The sequence below is a fragment of the Podarcis cretensis genome (assembly GCF_951804945.1).
Source record: "Podarcis cretensis genome assembly, chromosome: 16".
In the NCBI taxonomy this organism is placed as follows: Eukaryota; Metazoa; Chordata; class Lepidosauria; order Squamata; family Lacertidae; genus Podarcis; species Podarcis cretensis.
In genome coordinates, this window is record NC_137186.1 from 28,332,015 (window position 1) to 28,347,497 (window position 15,483).

General features: G+C 46.1%; 1 protein-coding gene across 3 annotated transcripts; it reads left to right on the top strand.

The window, feature by feature from the left end:
- Positions 1-262: 262 nt before the first annotated feature.
- Positions 263-14,942, top strand: RAB36 (RAB36, member RAS oncogene family). 3 transcript variants are annotated; one of them, XM_079957155.1, is made up of 12 exons: positions 263-922; positions 2,966-3,009; positions 4,262-4,349; positions 5,023-5,114; positions 5,594-5,659; positions 6,637-6,738; positions 7,297-7,361; positions 7,733-7,784; positions 9,634-9,715; positions 12,027-12,117; positions 12,820-12,939; positions 13,882-14,942. In XM_079957155.1, the coding sequence occupies exons 3-12, from the start codon at positions 4,281-4,283 to the stop codon at positions 13,947-13,949; spliced, it is 807 nt and encodes a 268-aa protein (XP_079813281.1). In that variant the 5' UTR covers positions 263-922; positions 2,966-3,009; positions 4,262-4,280; the 3' UTR covers positions 13,950-14,942. The 3 variants fall into 3 exon arrangements, with proteins under 3 accessions (XP_079813281.1, XP_079813282.1, XP_079813280.1); XM_079957156.1 differs by lacking the exon at positions 2,966-3,009 and having other exon boundaries at positions 4,181-4,349; XM_079957154.1 differs by lacking the exon at positions 2,966-3,009.
- The last annotated feature ends 541 nt before the right edge of the window (positions 14,943-15,483 follow it).

Sequence of the window (15,483 nt, forward strand, 5' to 3'; positions counted from 1 at the left end):
CTGGGCAGGATGTGTCGTGGTGGGGAGGCCAGGCGAGAGAGAGAGAGGTGGTGGCCCTCAAATGCCAGTCTCTGCAGCCCGCGCTGCCCCTGCGGGAAACCCAGACAGCTTCCTCCCCACTGGCGCCTACCAAATTCTTTGGACTACAATTCCCATCAGCCCCAGCAAGCACTGCGGCGGTCTCACCAGCCCTGTGCTCGCTGAGGCTGATGGGAGTTGTAGTCCAAAGTACTTGCGGGGCGCCAGGTTGGGTAAATGCTGAACGCTCTTAATTGATTGCGTTGCGTTGCCTCTATTGTTTCTTCCAAGGAGCTCACGGTGGTGTACATGGTGCTCCTTGTTTTGTTTCCAATGAAATATGGATGTTGCAAACATTTGTCCGGATATAAACCAGAGCCACTGTGGGGTAACAGTTAGGGTTTGGGGCAAAGACCTAGGAGAGATCAGGGTTCGAATTCCCCACTCAGCCATGAAGCTCACTGGCTGACCCTGGATGCCAATCACCGTCTCTCAGCCTTAACCTACCTCACAGGGTTGTTGTGAGGATGAAATGGGAAGTTGGACAACCATGTAAACCTCCTTGAGCTCCCTGGATGAAAAGCTGGGTTATAAATGGAACGAATAAAAACAACAATAATTTTAATAATGCTGGTGATTCAGTTCTTTTTTTCTTTTCTTTTTCCTTTAATAAAAGCTGTCCAGCTTTATACTAGCAGCAGGAGGCGTTGCTCAGCTGAGCATGCCAACATCTGGCATTCATTAACCAGGTTTTCTCCCTTCTTCTCAGTGGTTTTTAAGGTCTGCCAGATCTCTCAGGTGGTTGGTTTCTCTGCATTTTAACTCCACCTTCTGAGAGGGAGGCGCTCTGGTTCCTATGGTGATGCGGCAGCCCCTTTCCAGACCTGGAAGCAGCTCTTGCATGGTGAGTCGTTTTTCCTCTCACTCTTTGCCAATATCGCCCCTTTTTTTGTAAATGCCGAGGGGGGGGGCAGGGGAAAGCCCCTGGTCTGCTGGGGTGGTGGGGGTGGGGAATAGGATCAGACCCCCACCGCCTTGCTTTTTTGCAAATTATCCAAAGGCCATTAGAGCAAGTGATTCTGCAAACTGTCCATGGCCACCTTGCAGCTTCAGACTGGCTAGGGTGATTTCCTTCCCTACCACCCACATAAGGCTTAATTGGCTCCCCCTCCTCTTTTACCTGTTTGTAACAGAAATGCAAAACCCACATAGAGGAGATTGTACAGCAGCGTTCTCCACTATGCTCTTTTTGACATTCACAAATGAATCCCCACACCTGGAAAAGAAAGCAGAGAGAGAGAGAGCGAGCGAGAGAGAGAGACTTAAAGGCACATTTTTACAGTGGCTGGCCACTTTCGGGGCCAGAGATCCAAATGGTCCTACACAACTACAACCACACACAACCCATGCCGCCTTTGCCAACTTGGTGCCCTCCAAGTGTTTTATTTATTTGTTTATTTACACGACACCATATAAAGGTAAAAAAGGTAAAGGACCCCTGGACAGTTAAGTCCAATCAAACTTTGTTATGGGGTATGGCACTCTTCTCATTTCAGGCCGAGGGAGCTGGCGTTTGTCCACAGATAGCTTTCTGGGACTAAACTGCTTCTTTTTTGGTTTTTTCTTTTCTTTTAACAAAGTAATAATATTAAATAATTAAAAATGTGCACCCCATCCCCAAGACCATTCCACTGTAACTATCCAACCTCCCAAAATTTCACCTCTTGCGATGATTTGACCCCTTTCCGTTTTAACAGTACAAATTCTACAAATACCTTCCACATCTCCTTAAAATAATTTATCCTGCATATTCCTCGTCTTACCTTAATAGCACATGTTAATTTATCATTAAGTGCTATGCCCCACACCTCTTTATACCATTCTTCCATTTTATATTCACCTTGTCCCTAGCTATAATAAGTCGTGCAGCTGTCAATAAATTTGTGAACAAGTCCTTCATAGCATGCGAACCTCCCACCCCACTGTAAATTGATAATAATTCTACCTCTAGACCCAGTGATTTCTGTTATCTCCTTAAACACCCTTCGGCAAAAATTTTGTACATATTTACATCCTGACCACGTGTGAACATAAGTCCCAGGACTAAACCGTGACGAGTGCCAGAGCGCATGGAAACACTGGTTGGCAGCAGCTTCAAGTGAGAAGTGTGTCCCACCGCTCCCTAGTGATGCCATTGGGGATTAGAACCTGGGACCTTCTGCATGCAAAGCACATGTTCTACCACTGAGCTACGAAGCCTTCTGCATATTCATAGAATCATAGAACTATAGAGTTGCAAGCGACCATGAGGGTCATCACGTCGCACCCCTTGCAATGCAGGAATCTATTGCCCAACATGGGGCACGAACCCACAACCCTAAGAGTCTCGTGCTCTACCAACTGAGCTATTCAGCTCCCCTCATCCACAAACCTTGGTCTTGCTGGCTGTGGCTGATGAGAGTTGAGAGTCCATCAACATCTGGAGAGCCATGAATGTTCCCCAGCCCTAGTGTATCGCTTTTCCTGAGGAATGCCAAGTGAGAGCCATCAGGCCCTGACACTCGGTTCCCTCCAACATGGTGCCCTTCAGATGCTTTGGAAAATGACTCCTGTAGGCTGGAGAAGACTGCTCTTCTCCTTAAGAGGTTTGCAAAACAAAGCTGTTCTGAAAAAGTTTTGGTGTCATGCCGCTATGCCCAGACTTCATTCCTGGTGTTGGTTTCTAATCCTGATATTTTACGGCTGCTGGTGGGGTTGTTGTTTTTTAGGAATGGTGGGCGTGACGTAGGCTATTAAATATTGTATGGCATTTCCTGCTTTGTTAGCCTCCTAAGTTCATTTTGGAAATCAGATAGATCATGAGTTTTAAATTAACATTATGACAGACGGGGAACTTGCATAATGACGGACAGGACTATTGTGGTTTGCTAACTGAAGTTGTTTCCAGCTGAGCCTCTGGAGTGGCACGAGGCAGCCGGGGAAACGGTTAAAGTGAGTTAAAATATAATCCAAATGGATAAAGGCATGTTCACTGTGAAATGAGGCCCTCGCAAAGGGAGTCCCCCTGTGCCCTCTTTCTGGGCTATTGTAAGCTCAGAATGCCACTCACCTCTACTATGGCAACATCCTGGCGATATCCTTTATCCATGAAAGGCCTTGCTATTTTATTATTCAGGAAAATGCCAGGCTCACCAGCCAACAGGCTCCTAACTTTCTTAGCTTGCAGTCAAACATGGAACTACTAGTCAGGGAAAACAGAAACACCTATAAGTTTTTAGTACAGTCCAGACTGGGAAATTACAGAATTGGACAAATTCATGGCGGACGAGGCTATCCTTGGCTACCAGCCATGATGGCTCTGCTCTGTCTCAGAGGCAATAAACGTACCCAGTTCTAGGAATACCTTACAAAAAAAAAAACCCAACTACTTTTGTCAGGACTTCAGAAAGGCAAGCGTTAAGTGCTGGTGTTGTGTTTCGCTGTTGGCAAGTCCCCTGATATGACCCTGATATTGTTTTCTGGTTTGTATTGTCTTTTTCTTTAAAAAAATGCTTTTTATTAAGTTTTCATTTCAAATACACCAACACCAACAAGATACACAAATATTTCAAATCTTTTAACATCTGTCTTACTTTACGCTCCATAGAGCAGCTGACTTCCCTCCTTCCCTTCCACAGGTTTTCTTATTCCAATCACTAATCCACAGTTCCTTAATAATAACTAAACCATGACATAAGATTTATTTCAGTCCTGCTAACGTCTTCAAATTTCTACAGTTCTCACTTATATAGACCATAAATTTACTCCATTCTTTTTGGTACTTTGTTTCCTCCTGACTACAAATCCTATGGGTCAGTTTTGCTAATTCCGCGTACTCGACCAACTTTGTCTGCCACTCCTTCACAGTTGGGATCTCCTGTGTTTTCCAGTTTTGGGCTATCAAAACTCTGGCAGCTGTCGTAGCATACATATATAATCTTTGGTCCATCTTCTTAATATCCTCTCCTATCAAACCTAGCAGTAGTTCTTCAGGCTTTTTTGGGAATGTATATTTAAGCATCTTTTCAATTCATTATACATCAATTCCCAAAACTCTTTCATTTTATCACACGTCCACCACATGTGGTAAAAATCACCATCCTTTTCTTTACATTTCCAACAGATTTTACTACTCGTCCTATACATTTTTGCTGGTTTGACAGGTGTTAGATACCAGTGATAGTTTTCTGGTTTGTATTGTCAGCACCCGCTGATTTGGGGCAATGAAGGCCAACTTCCTGCATGTGACGCCACCTGTGAGCAGAGACAGAACCATCTCCCACTTCCCCAAGGTAAGCAAACTGTCCTCCTGTGTCCGCTGGGCTCGTTCCCCGACAGCCTGAGGCAGTGGTTTTCAACCAGTGTGCCTTGGCACCCTGGCGTGCCTTGAATGGTGGTCAGGGGTGCCACGGGCAACACCAGCCTCTGCCCCTCTTTCCTTCCCTCCCTCCTCTGATGCCCTCTCGCATTTCTGCCTCCCAAAGGCTTGCAGGGCTGTTTGTTACAGGAGCAGCCCTGGCTACAAACTCCCCAGGCAAATAGTGCCTTTGGGGCTGGCCAGGGCGGGTGCCCTGTGGGGCAGTGTGAGGAAGCACCTCTTTTTTGTGGGGGGCAAGCTCAGAGACCAGGAGCAGTAGCAGAGACTACTCAGAGGACTCCTGAGGAGAGGGGAGAGGAGAGGAGGCTGAGGGAACGGAAGATGTTTGAAAAGCCGGAGGTGCCGGCTCTGCAGGCAAGGGGTGATGTTACTGGGCTCCTGAGCCCCCCAGGGGTGCCGTAGAAAGAATGTAGTTGGTCAAGGGAGCCGTGAACCTGAAAAGGTTGAAACGCTCTGGCCTGAGGCATTCCCTAAAACAGATCCTGTCGTACATTTTGCCTTGGGCCTGGCAAAGCTGTCCTAGAAGACTGGCTAGGTGAAGTCCTGGCCCAGCTGATCTCATGCTCCTGCTTCCTGTGTATCTGCAGTGGTATACACCTGAGGCCTGCCTCCAGCTCAAAGATCACTTCCACGCCCAGGTGAGGAGTGCCTGTCGGAGACAGAACACAGGTGCTGTTGGGTGAGTCGTCATCAAGGAGAAATGACGCTTTGTGCCGTAACAAGAGTTTTGGTCACAGGCAATGTTTCCTTATGTATTTTGGAACTGACCTGTAATCTTAAGAATATACGTTTTGCAATGTTTCAAAATTGCTGGGGTGTCAAATGCCTATATAACCTTAAAATCTAAAAAAATATGATATCTGTTGTCAATTTAGAAGGAATGTTGCAGCACAATTAAGATCGCAAGAGCCTGAAGAAAGGTTCACACCCACGCTTATTTCAGGGATCTGGGGTATTGTATACTGTAATTTATTCATATTATTGTAGAATAATTATTATTTAAGCATATTTGTGTGTTTTACTCTGCCCTATTTGTATCTCATATATGTGCTCTTTGTAATATTTTTATTGGTCTGAATAGAAGCATTAATCTGATATGGTTCTTCCATTTCAATGACACTGTGTAATGTGAAAAAAACAACAACATGTGTGTTTCAGGCTAAAAATATCAAAAGTGGTTGTGGTGGGAGACCTCTATGTTGGAAAAACAAGCCTCATCAACAGGTACAAATCTGTTTTGACACGTAGTTTTAGTTGTGTTTGTCGAAGGCTGTCCAAAGTTCCAGCCTCAAAGTGCAGCCACTGACCTCAGTTTATAAGTCTTTTCTGGCTGACCAGTTTGCATCGTAGCTTCCACCTGCCTGAAGCAGTGCTTGCGAAGCACTCCTTAAGGATGGTACCAAGAGGAGGAGACACCCCAGGTTACAGTTATGCATCTCCTCCTGACCCATGCCTACAAACACAACTGCCAGTCTCTGTTTTTGAGTTCCTCCCACTCAGAACTTGGAAAGGCTCTTAGATGTGTGTTTAACCACACAGCTTCCTCTCACATACAATGGTTACTAGGGTTTTCTCAGAGAGTTTATTTAGTACAAGAGAGCGGGCCTTTTCTGTGGTGGCCCCCCCAATTGTGGGATGCTCTTCCCAGAGAGGCTCACCTGGTGCCATCATTACATGTCTTTAGGCGCCAGGCAAAAACATTCCTCTTTACCCAGACCTAGAGCTATCAAAGAATCTATAGCCTGTGAAAGTGTGGGGGAGAGGGCTATTATGATGATGACCATTTTATTATTTGGCTGATAGTATGCTTTTTATTAAGTTTTTATCCTTGATGTTCTCTAATGTGTTTTTAATGTTGTTCACCACCCTGGGATCTTTTGATAAAGGGTGGTATATAAATTGAATAAATAATAATAGTGGAATATTTCTTAAATACTACTACTATGTGAAAACTTTTGATTTAAGGCAGGGGTAGCCAACATGTCTTCTTCCCTCGCCTTTTTTTCATTGCTCTTTCTTTCAAACATCCTCTTGTCAGCATTCCCACACCCTTATTTATTTTATTTCCTGCCCTTCACCTTAAGGTCCCAGAGCAGGTTACAGAATTAAAGCACAATATTAAAAACAATCTAAAGCAGCCAATAATAATAATAGCAACAATAATAACAATAAGGTGGATGCTACCCATTTTTCCCTTGCAGGTTTTGTAAAGATGTTTTTGACCGGGATTACAAGGCAACCATCGGAGTGGATTTTGAAATTGAGCGTTTTGAGATAGCTGGAGTTCCATACAATCTTCAGATGTAAGTTGGAAATGAACATGCGGCTCACCATATGTGTGGGATGTTTTAACAGAGCCAGCCAGAATCAAAGAATCATAGAACCATAGAGCTGGAAGGAACACAAAGGGTCATCTAGATCAACCCCCTGCAATGCAGAAATCTCAGCTAAGGCATCCATGACAGATGCCCATTCAATCTCTGTTTTGAAAACTCCAGTGAAGTTTTTAAAGTCCATTCCACTGTTGAACAGCTTTCATTCAGGGGACCAATAATGGCTGAGCGGCCATTATTCATTTTGAGAAACAGACTTTCTACTGGTTGTAAGCCAAGGGGCAGGGGGATCTGTGGGGGTCTTTTCATCTGTTGGCTGGGCTCCAACTCCCCCCAGCAGCCAGCAAGGCCAGTGGCCAGGACGGAAGTGTGATTAAAAAGGAAAAAGGGCATCTTCCAGATGGCATTGTCTCAGGCATCGCAATCTTCTTCAGCTTGTACTCCTAAACCATTTGCTTTATCCCTGGGCTCACTTAGGCCCTCGCTCACCATGACTGATCAAACTTCCCTTATTCCACTCTTGCCCAGATGGGATACAGCCGGCCAGGAGAAGTTCAAGTGCATTGCATCTGCCTACTACAGAGGAGCAGAAGGTGAGTCAAAAGCTTTTTTCTTCCTTGCTAGCAGGGCAAAAGCTGACTCCTGGGGGCTGGAGACATTCTCCCATTTACTCTGCCTCCAGGGCACTGCCGCCGCTGGTTTGGGGAGCCGTGTAGACACGACTTCGCCCCAATCCATAGCTATCCTGTCATTTCTGATGAAATACTGCATTTTGAAGCATCCCCCCACCCCCCAAAAAAAAATCTGACTTTGAGGAAAAGAACAACTCGGTTGCATTTTAAGCCAGCCCTTTGCCCCCAGCCTCTTTCCTTCTGGATGTCTGCTGAGTCAGAACTAAAACGACTCCTTTCTCCTGCCTTCTGGACCTGGAATGTCTCCTAATCCTCTCTTGGTTTCGTTGCAGTGATTATAACAGTCTTTGATTTGGCCGACATCCAGACTTTGGATCACACCAAGTAAGTCCTTGCCATTCTTTCTTGCAAAAACTTTCCTGAGGACTGGGGGGGATTAGACAGGCTTAAGCAGGGTGGGCCTGTCAGTGGGTGTGAGCAGGAAGGAGGTGGATAGGAAGAAAACCAAAATGAGTTGGCTCTGGTTCCACTTCCTGTTTGGTCTCTCTGCCTTCTGGCCTTGCCAGTTCCTTCCCACCACCACTGGCCACAGGTTTCCCACCCCAATAAATAGAGAGGGTTGGTATTGAGGTTTCGGTCGCACTTGCTGAAAGAATGAGGTTCTTATTAGCTCATTGCCTTGTGACACAGAAATTGCTGCTCTTCATATGAAATGGGTGGCAGACAAGTTTCCCTGTGCGCTCTCTCTCTCTCTCTCTCTCTTTGCTGCTGTCTTGTTTCTGTTTAGCCTTTGACATATTCCCTGGAGGTGTTTGTATTTTCCTGGTGCTGGCACCGTTTATCTGTCCCATGGGGGCCTCCCTGCCCGGCTTCCCTCTGGGGTTTTCCGTCTGCACTTGGTAAGGATGGCTATGTTGCTCACCCCCTTTGGTGGGCCAGACACGAGGCATCGCTCCAAGGGGACTGGCAGAGGAGGAGATATTATTTTTTCTCAAGAGGGAAGAGCATATGGTGTGTGTTCCTCTTTCTCTGGTTTCCATTTCCTCTCGCCTCTGCCCCTTCCTCCTGTTCTCCTCATGCTAATCCCCAGTTCCTCTCATTACTGCTTTCCTCCAATGGATCACTTTCTGTACTTTCATATACCACACAATCACACCCAAGATCAGGGGTTCTGTTTCAGGATGAATGAAATCGGCCAGCATGTGGCTGGTGGACAATGGAGCGTATGGCAGTGAGTTTGCTCAGGGTGGGGGAATTGTGCGGGAGACAAGGCTGGCCTTCCCCAACTGTAACCCCTTCACGTTTTGGACTACAACTCCCATCAGCCTCAGCCAGCATAGCCAAGGGTCTGGTGGGAGTTGTAGTCCAAAGGCTGACCTAGGCTCTTGCTCACCTGTTTATTCAAGGACCAATCCTAACGCGGAGAACAATGTCAGGTGGTCAGTTACGAGCAAGCAATGCTGGCTTCCCACTTGAGAAATGGCTTATATCTAGTATGTCACTATCATAAGTTGCTTATTTATTCATCTTTTCAGCTCTGAAAAGAGTATTAATACTGCCATGTGCAGTTGGCCCAAAATACTGCTGATGAGAGCAGAACTTTGTGGGGCTCCCCCTTCCATCAACATTATATTTCTTCCTCTTCTGGCTAATGGAGGCTTCCTGTGCACCATTCCTTTAAAACACATTTAATGCCCATTCTCCTTCCTTGCAAAATTCTGGAAACTGTAGTTTGTTTAAGGCAGTGATGGCCAAACTTGGCCCTCCAGCTGTTTCTGGACTACAACTCCCATCATCCCTAGCTAACAGGACCAGTCGTCAGGGATGATGGGAATTGTAGTCCCAAAACAGCTGAAAGGTCAAGTTTGGCCATCACTGGTTTAAGGGTACTGTGAATTGTAGCTCTGTGATGGTTCCCAGGATTCTGTTTGAGTTTTGTGTGCTTTAAATGTATGGGGTGTGTAAGCAGCCCCCATTCCCCCCAGAACTCTCCACACTGGGCTGATCCATTTTCATTTTTCATCCTACGCAAACTGCCTTGTGCAGCATCAGCATCATATCATTTATACTCTACCCATCTGGCTGTGTTGCCACAGCCACATCTGGGCAGTTTCCAGTACATATAAGAGCATAATAAAACATCAAACATTAAAAGCATTTACATGAAACTCAGCCATCTTGTGCATTCTAAATCCTTCAGACATTTCCTCTGTCCTCCTCCTCGTTTTTTCAGGCAGTGGCTGGAGGATGCATTGAGGGAGAATGAACCAGGCTCCAGCTTCGTCTTTCTTGTTGGAACAAAAAAAGATTTAGTGGTAAGTGCATTGCAGCTCGCAAAATAAATGCTGCAGCTGCTCTACTCGGAACCTTGAGCAGTATTACGGAACTGCAGTCTCCATACACAATTTATTTGTCCCGTCTGGATGGTAACTGTGTGATGATGGCTGGTTGCCGGGAGCTCAACTTGCCTAACAGCAGGGCTAGAAGAAGTTCTAGCCCATCAGTAACTGCAATGGAACTGCAACCAATAACCACAACTGGGGGAAACAGAACGTGTGGGTGCACAACAGTGACCTGTATCAGAACATCGAGCCTGCAATATAAAGCCTCCAGTTGGGAGCATTTGGGACATGCCTGGCCGACGCATGCAGGACACATAGATAAAAGGGGCCTGAAGCAGAGAGAGGGACAATGTCCTTTGTGTGCAGAAGCTGGAGCAAGGGATCCCTGTGGTCTGTGCTTCCTTCCATAGCCAAGACCCGACAAGGATTCAGAATTCACTTTTCTTGCTGTTGAGTTGGGTTCTTCTTCATCTTCATCATCATCATCATCATCCTGAGCAGCTTCTAGCACAAATTCTTTCCTGGTGTCTTTTCAAACCATTTCTGCTCATCAGCGCCTTGCCCTGCTGAAGCAGGGGAAACGTGCCCCCAAAGGATTATGCACTTGTCAGTTCTTGACAAATTTCTTTGGTAAGGCAGCGGGAGGAAAATGCAGGTTTAAAACTCAGGAGAGACGAGCGGCCTGTCTAAGGCTCTGACGACAGATGCTTAAAGGCAGCTTCTCCCCTTTACTGTAATAGCTGTACATCATGGGATGGAGACAAGTTCTTTTTTATAATAAAGGTTTTTATCAATGTAAAATCGAACCTTAAAGCAAACAAACAAGAAAAAATATATAGTTAAAGTTACAAAACGTGGGAGAAGGACAGAGTTTGTATTTTCCAAATAACAGAGAGCAGATAACGTAGAAAAATTCAATCAGCAGACCACCATAAATGCTATTTTTTTCATTTGAGGTTCAAATAATAATAAAAATAATATGTATTATTTATTTATACCCTTCCCTCCCCAGCCAGAACCGGGATCAGGGTGGCTAACACCAATAAAATTACAATAAAACATAACAGAAAAAGAAAAAACAGTTAAATAAAATACGAGTTCAACTGTAAGGGCAGGTTCATGTGTTACGTTTTCCATACACTGTGAAGTAAGAATATAATAATTGCCCAGGTAGAAGTGAGCAAAATTTTATTGTCCTGAACAGGTTCTTACCTTATGTATCCAACCACATATGGCCAGATACTCTTTAGTGTCAGCAGGCAGAGCTTAAAAGATGGCACAGTCTTCTACAGCTTCTGTTTGGCAGATTAATTCTTCAGTGCATTGGTCTAATTCAGCCTTTGCCAACCTGGTGCCCTCCAGAAGTTTTGGATGGCAGCTTCCATCAGCCCCACAAAGCCCACGTAGCTGGACGATGCTGGGGCTGCTGGGAGTTGCCAACCAAAACATCTGGAGGGCACCTGGTTAGAGAGAGAGAGATGGGGGCAGGAATCCAATGTGGTTCACTTCTAAATGCAAATCTCATCTCATTCACACTTCCTTTAAAAAAAAGAAGAAGAAGAAGGAAAACTCAGCTTTTATCTTTAGAAATTTGCCCTTCTCCAAATGTTCCTATACAGTTCGCCAGCCCCCAAAAGTATATAAAAAGGCATAGTGGAAATGACTTGTAAGCATCTGTGTTTATCAAGCGAAACTGTATACAGGAAAAATGTGCCCTAAAACACTTAATAATTTTTGCAAGGACTTGCTTTGGGGGGGGGGTGCGGCAAACTAATGTGGAAATTCAGCAAACGGAATTGGGTGGGGCGTGGGGGGCTGAAAAGGTGAGAGAAGTTGGAATTGACAGACTTGCCCATCCCTAGTTGGGAAAAGCTGGTCTAATCTTTTTCCAAAGCCAACTCATGGCCACATTTTGCAGAAGCAAATCCCTCTCTGTTCTTAAGAAGGAAAAACGGCTGTTAGATAGGTCATACAGTGGTACCTCTGGTTACATACGCTTCAGGTTACAGACTCCGCTAACCCAGAAATATTACCTCGGGTTAAGGACTTTGCTTCAGGATGAGAACAGAAATCGTGCTCCGGCGGCAGCAGGAAGCCCCATTAGCTAAAGTGGTGCTTCAGGTTAAGAACAGTTTCAGGTTAAGAACAGACCTCCGGAACGAATTAAGTACTTAACCCGAGGTACCACTGTATTTGTGTTTTGGGGGTGAGGGGGAAGTTTACCCATTTGCAGCGCAACATAGAGATTGCTATGTTCCTTGACTGTGGTTCCTTTCTTTTTCAGTCTGACGCAGCCTGTGAGCGGACAGAACAGGACGCCATCCACCTGGCCAATGAAATGCAGGCAGAATATTGGTCCGTTTCAGCCAAGACAGGTGAGTTGAGCCTATTGAAGTGTTTGGACTGACGGGGTGGGCATGCCAGCTGGTCTCCTTCAAGGAGTTAAGCTGCCAGCTTGCCCAGGGACTTATGCCGGACGGTGTCTTTCATAGTGATGCTCTGCTTGGGTGCAGAGTTTGATCCTTGTGAAATGCACCCTTCTGCTCTGGAACTCCACACAGACTCATGCCAAGTTGCCAAAGGTAGCCCCTTGAACACCTCCCTCAATTTTTGGGAGGGGGTGGGTAGGGATGTTGGAAGAGACACGAGCCATTTTGTTTATAGCAGCTGCCTATAGTACCACCCTGTGTTTAAAACGGGAGTGGCTAACCCATGACCCTCCAGATTTTGATGAACTCCAACTCCCATCATCCCCAGCCAGCAGTTAGAGAGCCACGGGTTAGACATGCACGCTTTAAAGCAGTGTTTCCCAAACTTGGGCCTCCAGCTGTTTTTGGACTACAACTCCCATCATCCCTAGCTAGCAAGACCAGTGGTCAGGGATGATGGGAATTGTAGTCCAAAAACAGCTGGAGACCCAAGTTTGGGAAAGACTGCTTTAAATACTCAAGCCCCACTTGTTTTATGTTGCAATGGCCGTTGGCTAATGCGAATAAAGTTTATCTTATCTATCTACTCGAGCCCCTCAAAGGTTACAGCATTCCCTCTACCTCCCCACCCTCTCTTTCTCTCACCAGGGGAAAACGTCAAGGGTTTTTTTTCCCGAGTTGCTGCCTTGGCCTTTGAAAAATCAATGCTGATGGAGCTGGAGAAGAGCAACAGCCGAATGGCCCAAATTGGTGCAGGAAACCTCATCAGTAGGTTGAACTGAATTGTCTTTGTTTGATTAAAAACAAAACATTTTCAAGGGATGAGGATAGTGAGGGGGCCAGACAGCTTTTCCTTCTGCTTAGAAAAGTCTTTGCTGACTGGTTGCTCTCCAACCATTTTGGGCTACCACTCCCATCTGCCCCAGAATCGCAGGACCACTTGGAAACTTCAGCAGGCCTGAAAATGCAGTAGCAAAATGACTGACCAGGGTTCCACTTGCATAATCCGTGTTTTAAAACTGGTTGCACTGGTTTCTGTTCTGTTCCCAGGCCCAATTCAAGATGTTCACATTCATCTTCAAAATATGAAATAGGTTATAGGTGGTCTTTCTGGTATCTGGGGCCCCTTTCCCTACTTCTCTGTGTTCTGTGCTGTAGCACACACACCTTCCCTTGGGTAAGCTGATTCTGTCTTAAGTGGTATATAATCTTCTTATGAATAAATAATAAATATAAATGCATATAGCAGCTACTCCCCTCCACAGTGACTAGGACTGATAGGACTTGCAGCCCCAAACCTCTGGAGGGCACCAGGTTGGGAAAGGGAGGCCAGTAGGACCCCAGCCTTCATGCCGACAAGCACAGGAAGGTTGCCTGCCCATCTAGTAAAAAAGGTAAAGGGACCCCTGACCATTAGGTCCAGTCGTGGCCGACTCTGGGGTTGTGGCGCTCATCTTGCTTTATTGGCCGAGGGAGCCGGTGTACAGCTTCTGGGTCATGTGGCCAGCATGACTAAGCCACTTCTGGCGAACCAGAGCAGCGCACGAAAACACCGTTTACCTTCCCACCGGAGCAGTACCTATTTATCTACTTGCACCATGCAAATGTTTCTGAAGACTGGGATGAACACCAATGTTGCCTGTTAACCATTTCTGGAAAGTGATGTTCCGAAAGGATTGATTTGGCCATTTCTTTGTTCCCTTGTTGCAGAAATAGAAGGGGACTCGCCAGAGACTTTGGAAGCCAACCCACAAGCCAGCCCAAGTTGTTGCTCATAGCCAGCTATGGGTATAACAAGTTCCTGGCCTGCTGGAGGATTCGCCAAATTGCACTTCAGGAAAGCAGCTGAATATCTGAACAAGCAGCAGCAGCAGGACAAGGAGGGGGGCAGGGAAGCAGCGGTGCAGCCCCCCCTCCCCGCCAAAGCCCACTTTGCTTTGATCTGCCTTCAGGGGAATGGACAGCCTCTCTCCTCTCTTTGGAAAAATTCTATTTTCTGAGCTCACGTTATGGGAAATGATCTGCCTTTTCCAGGAGGGTGTGTTTGTTATCAGCACAATCTGTCTTTCTCTTTCTCTTTCTCTCTTTCCCTCTCCAGGAAACCCATCCTGTTCTAAACTTGCAAAGCCTGTTTCTGTGGAAACGACAGACCTTGGGAGTGAAGAGCACATGATAGACCTGCCCTATGAGAGAGGCTGCAGATGTGAAGGAAGCTCAGATTTGGTGTCTCTCTGTGAATTGGGTTAGACCTGGCGCCCTCCAGGTGTTGGGGGCTAAAACTCCTTCTAGCCCAGCTAAGGGAGCAGGTCGGTCTTCCCTAGATGCCTTGGACCTCTTGACTGTGGCTGGAGGGAAATGTAGTCCCTAAACAGCCTCTACCAGCAGGTGCTCCTGAGAGTTGTAGTCTTGGCAGCTTTGCATCCTTCTCAAGCTGAATTTCTCTAGTTCGTGATCACCATGGTTAATCATAGTGCTGACTTAATCATGGCTAAGAGCAGCAGGAGGAATCTGTAGAATCCGAAGGGTGAGGAAATGAAGGAAGAGAAAGCACGTAGTCCTGTGGTCCTTCTCAGATGGTGGTTAAGGAATGAGCAGCATCATTCCATCTTAGCCAGTAGTGGGTGGTAGGTTGCCTCCCAAGTCCTCTGCATTGCTCCGAGGTGTGGAATGATCCCACTTCTCTAACTGCCTTAGATATTAGCAGCTGCAGTTGTACAAAACTGGTCTTTATTTTCATGTCAGTTGTGGAATTAAACGTGCTTTCTGATGTCCTCTGAAGACTGATACTTTGGAAGCCAGAACAATTTATGCTAAAACATCCCCCCACCTCAGGAGAAAGGGGAGAGCTGCTTAAAGCCCAGAATGTGCCTCTTGGCTAGTTGGATGTTTGTGTCCCAGCCAGATTGGAAGCTGATGGGCAAGTCCGTCATTTCTCTGCTACCTTTAATCTTTCTGGCACCTTCCCCAGGCACTGGGTGCCACGGACGTTTTGTTAGTGTAAATGTGGCATGTCTCCTCCCTGGTGGCCAGAAAACTGCTTGGCCCCTGAATCCAATGAGAGCTGAACCAGTCAAAAGGCAAAGGTTGTGCACACATTATAGGCTTAAAAGCACAGCTAAGACGGGGTCGTCATCCCCCCCTTCTCAAAACAGATCAAAGCTAGTTTGTGGGGAAACACACCAAAGCACAGTATTTCATCAGAAACAATAGGATAGATCTGGATTGTGGCTAATGTTGTGTGTACACTGGTACGTCAGGTTACGTACGCTTCAGGTTACAGATTCCGCTAACCCAGAAATAGTACCTCAGGTT

What these genes read in the sequence shown, in the direction of transcription:
- RAB36 (XM_079957155.1), top strand. Translation starts at nt 4,281, where the DNA reads ATGAAGGCCAACTTCCTGCATGTGACGCCACCTGTGAGCAGAGACAGA. An exon ending in CCATCTCCCACTTCCCCAAG is followed by an intron (nt 4,350 to 5,022) that starts GTAAGCAAACTG and finishes GTGTATCTGCAG; the next exon opens with TGGTATACACCTGAGGCCTG. An exon ending in GTCCGTTTCAGCCAAGACAG is followed by an intron (nt 12,118 to 12,819) that starts GTGAGTTGAGCC and finishes TTCTCTCACCAG; the next exon opens with GGGAAAACGTCAAGGGTTTT.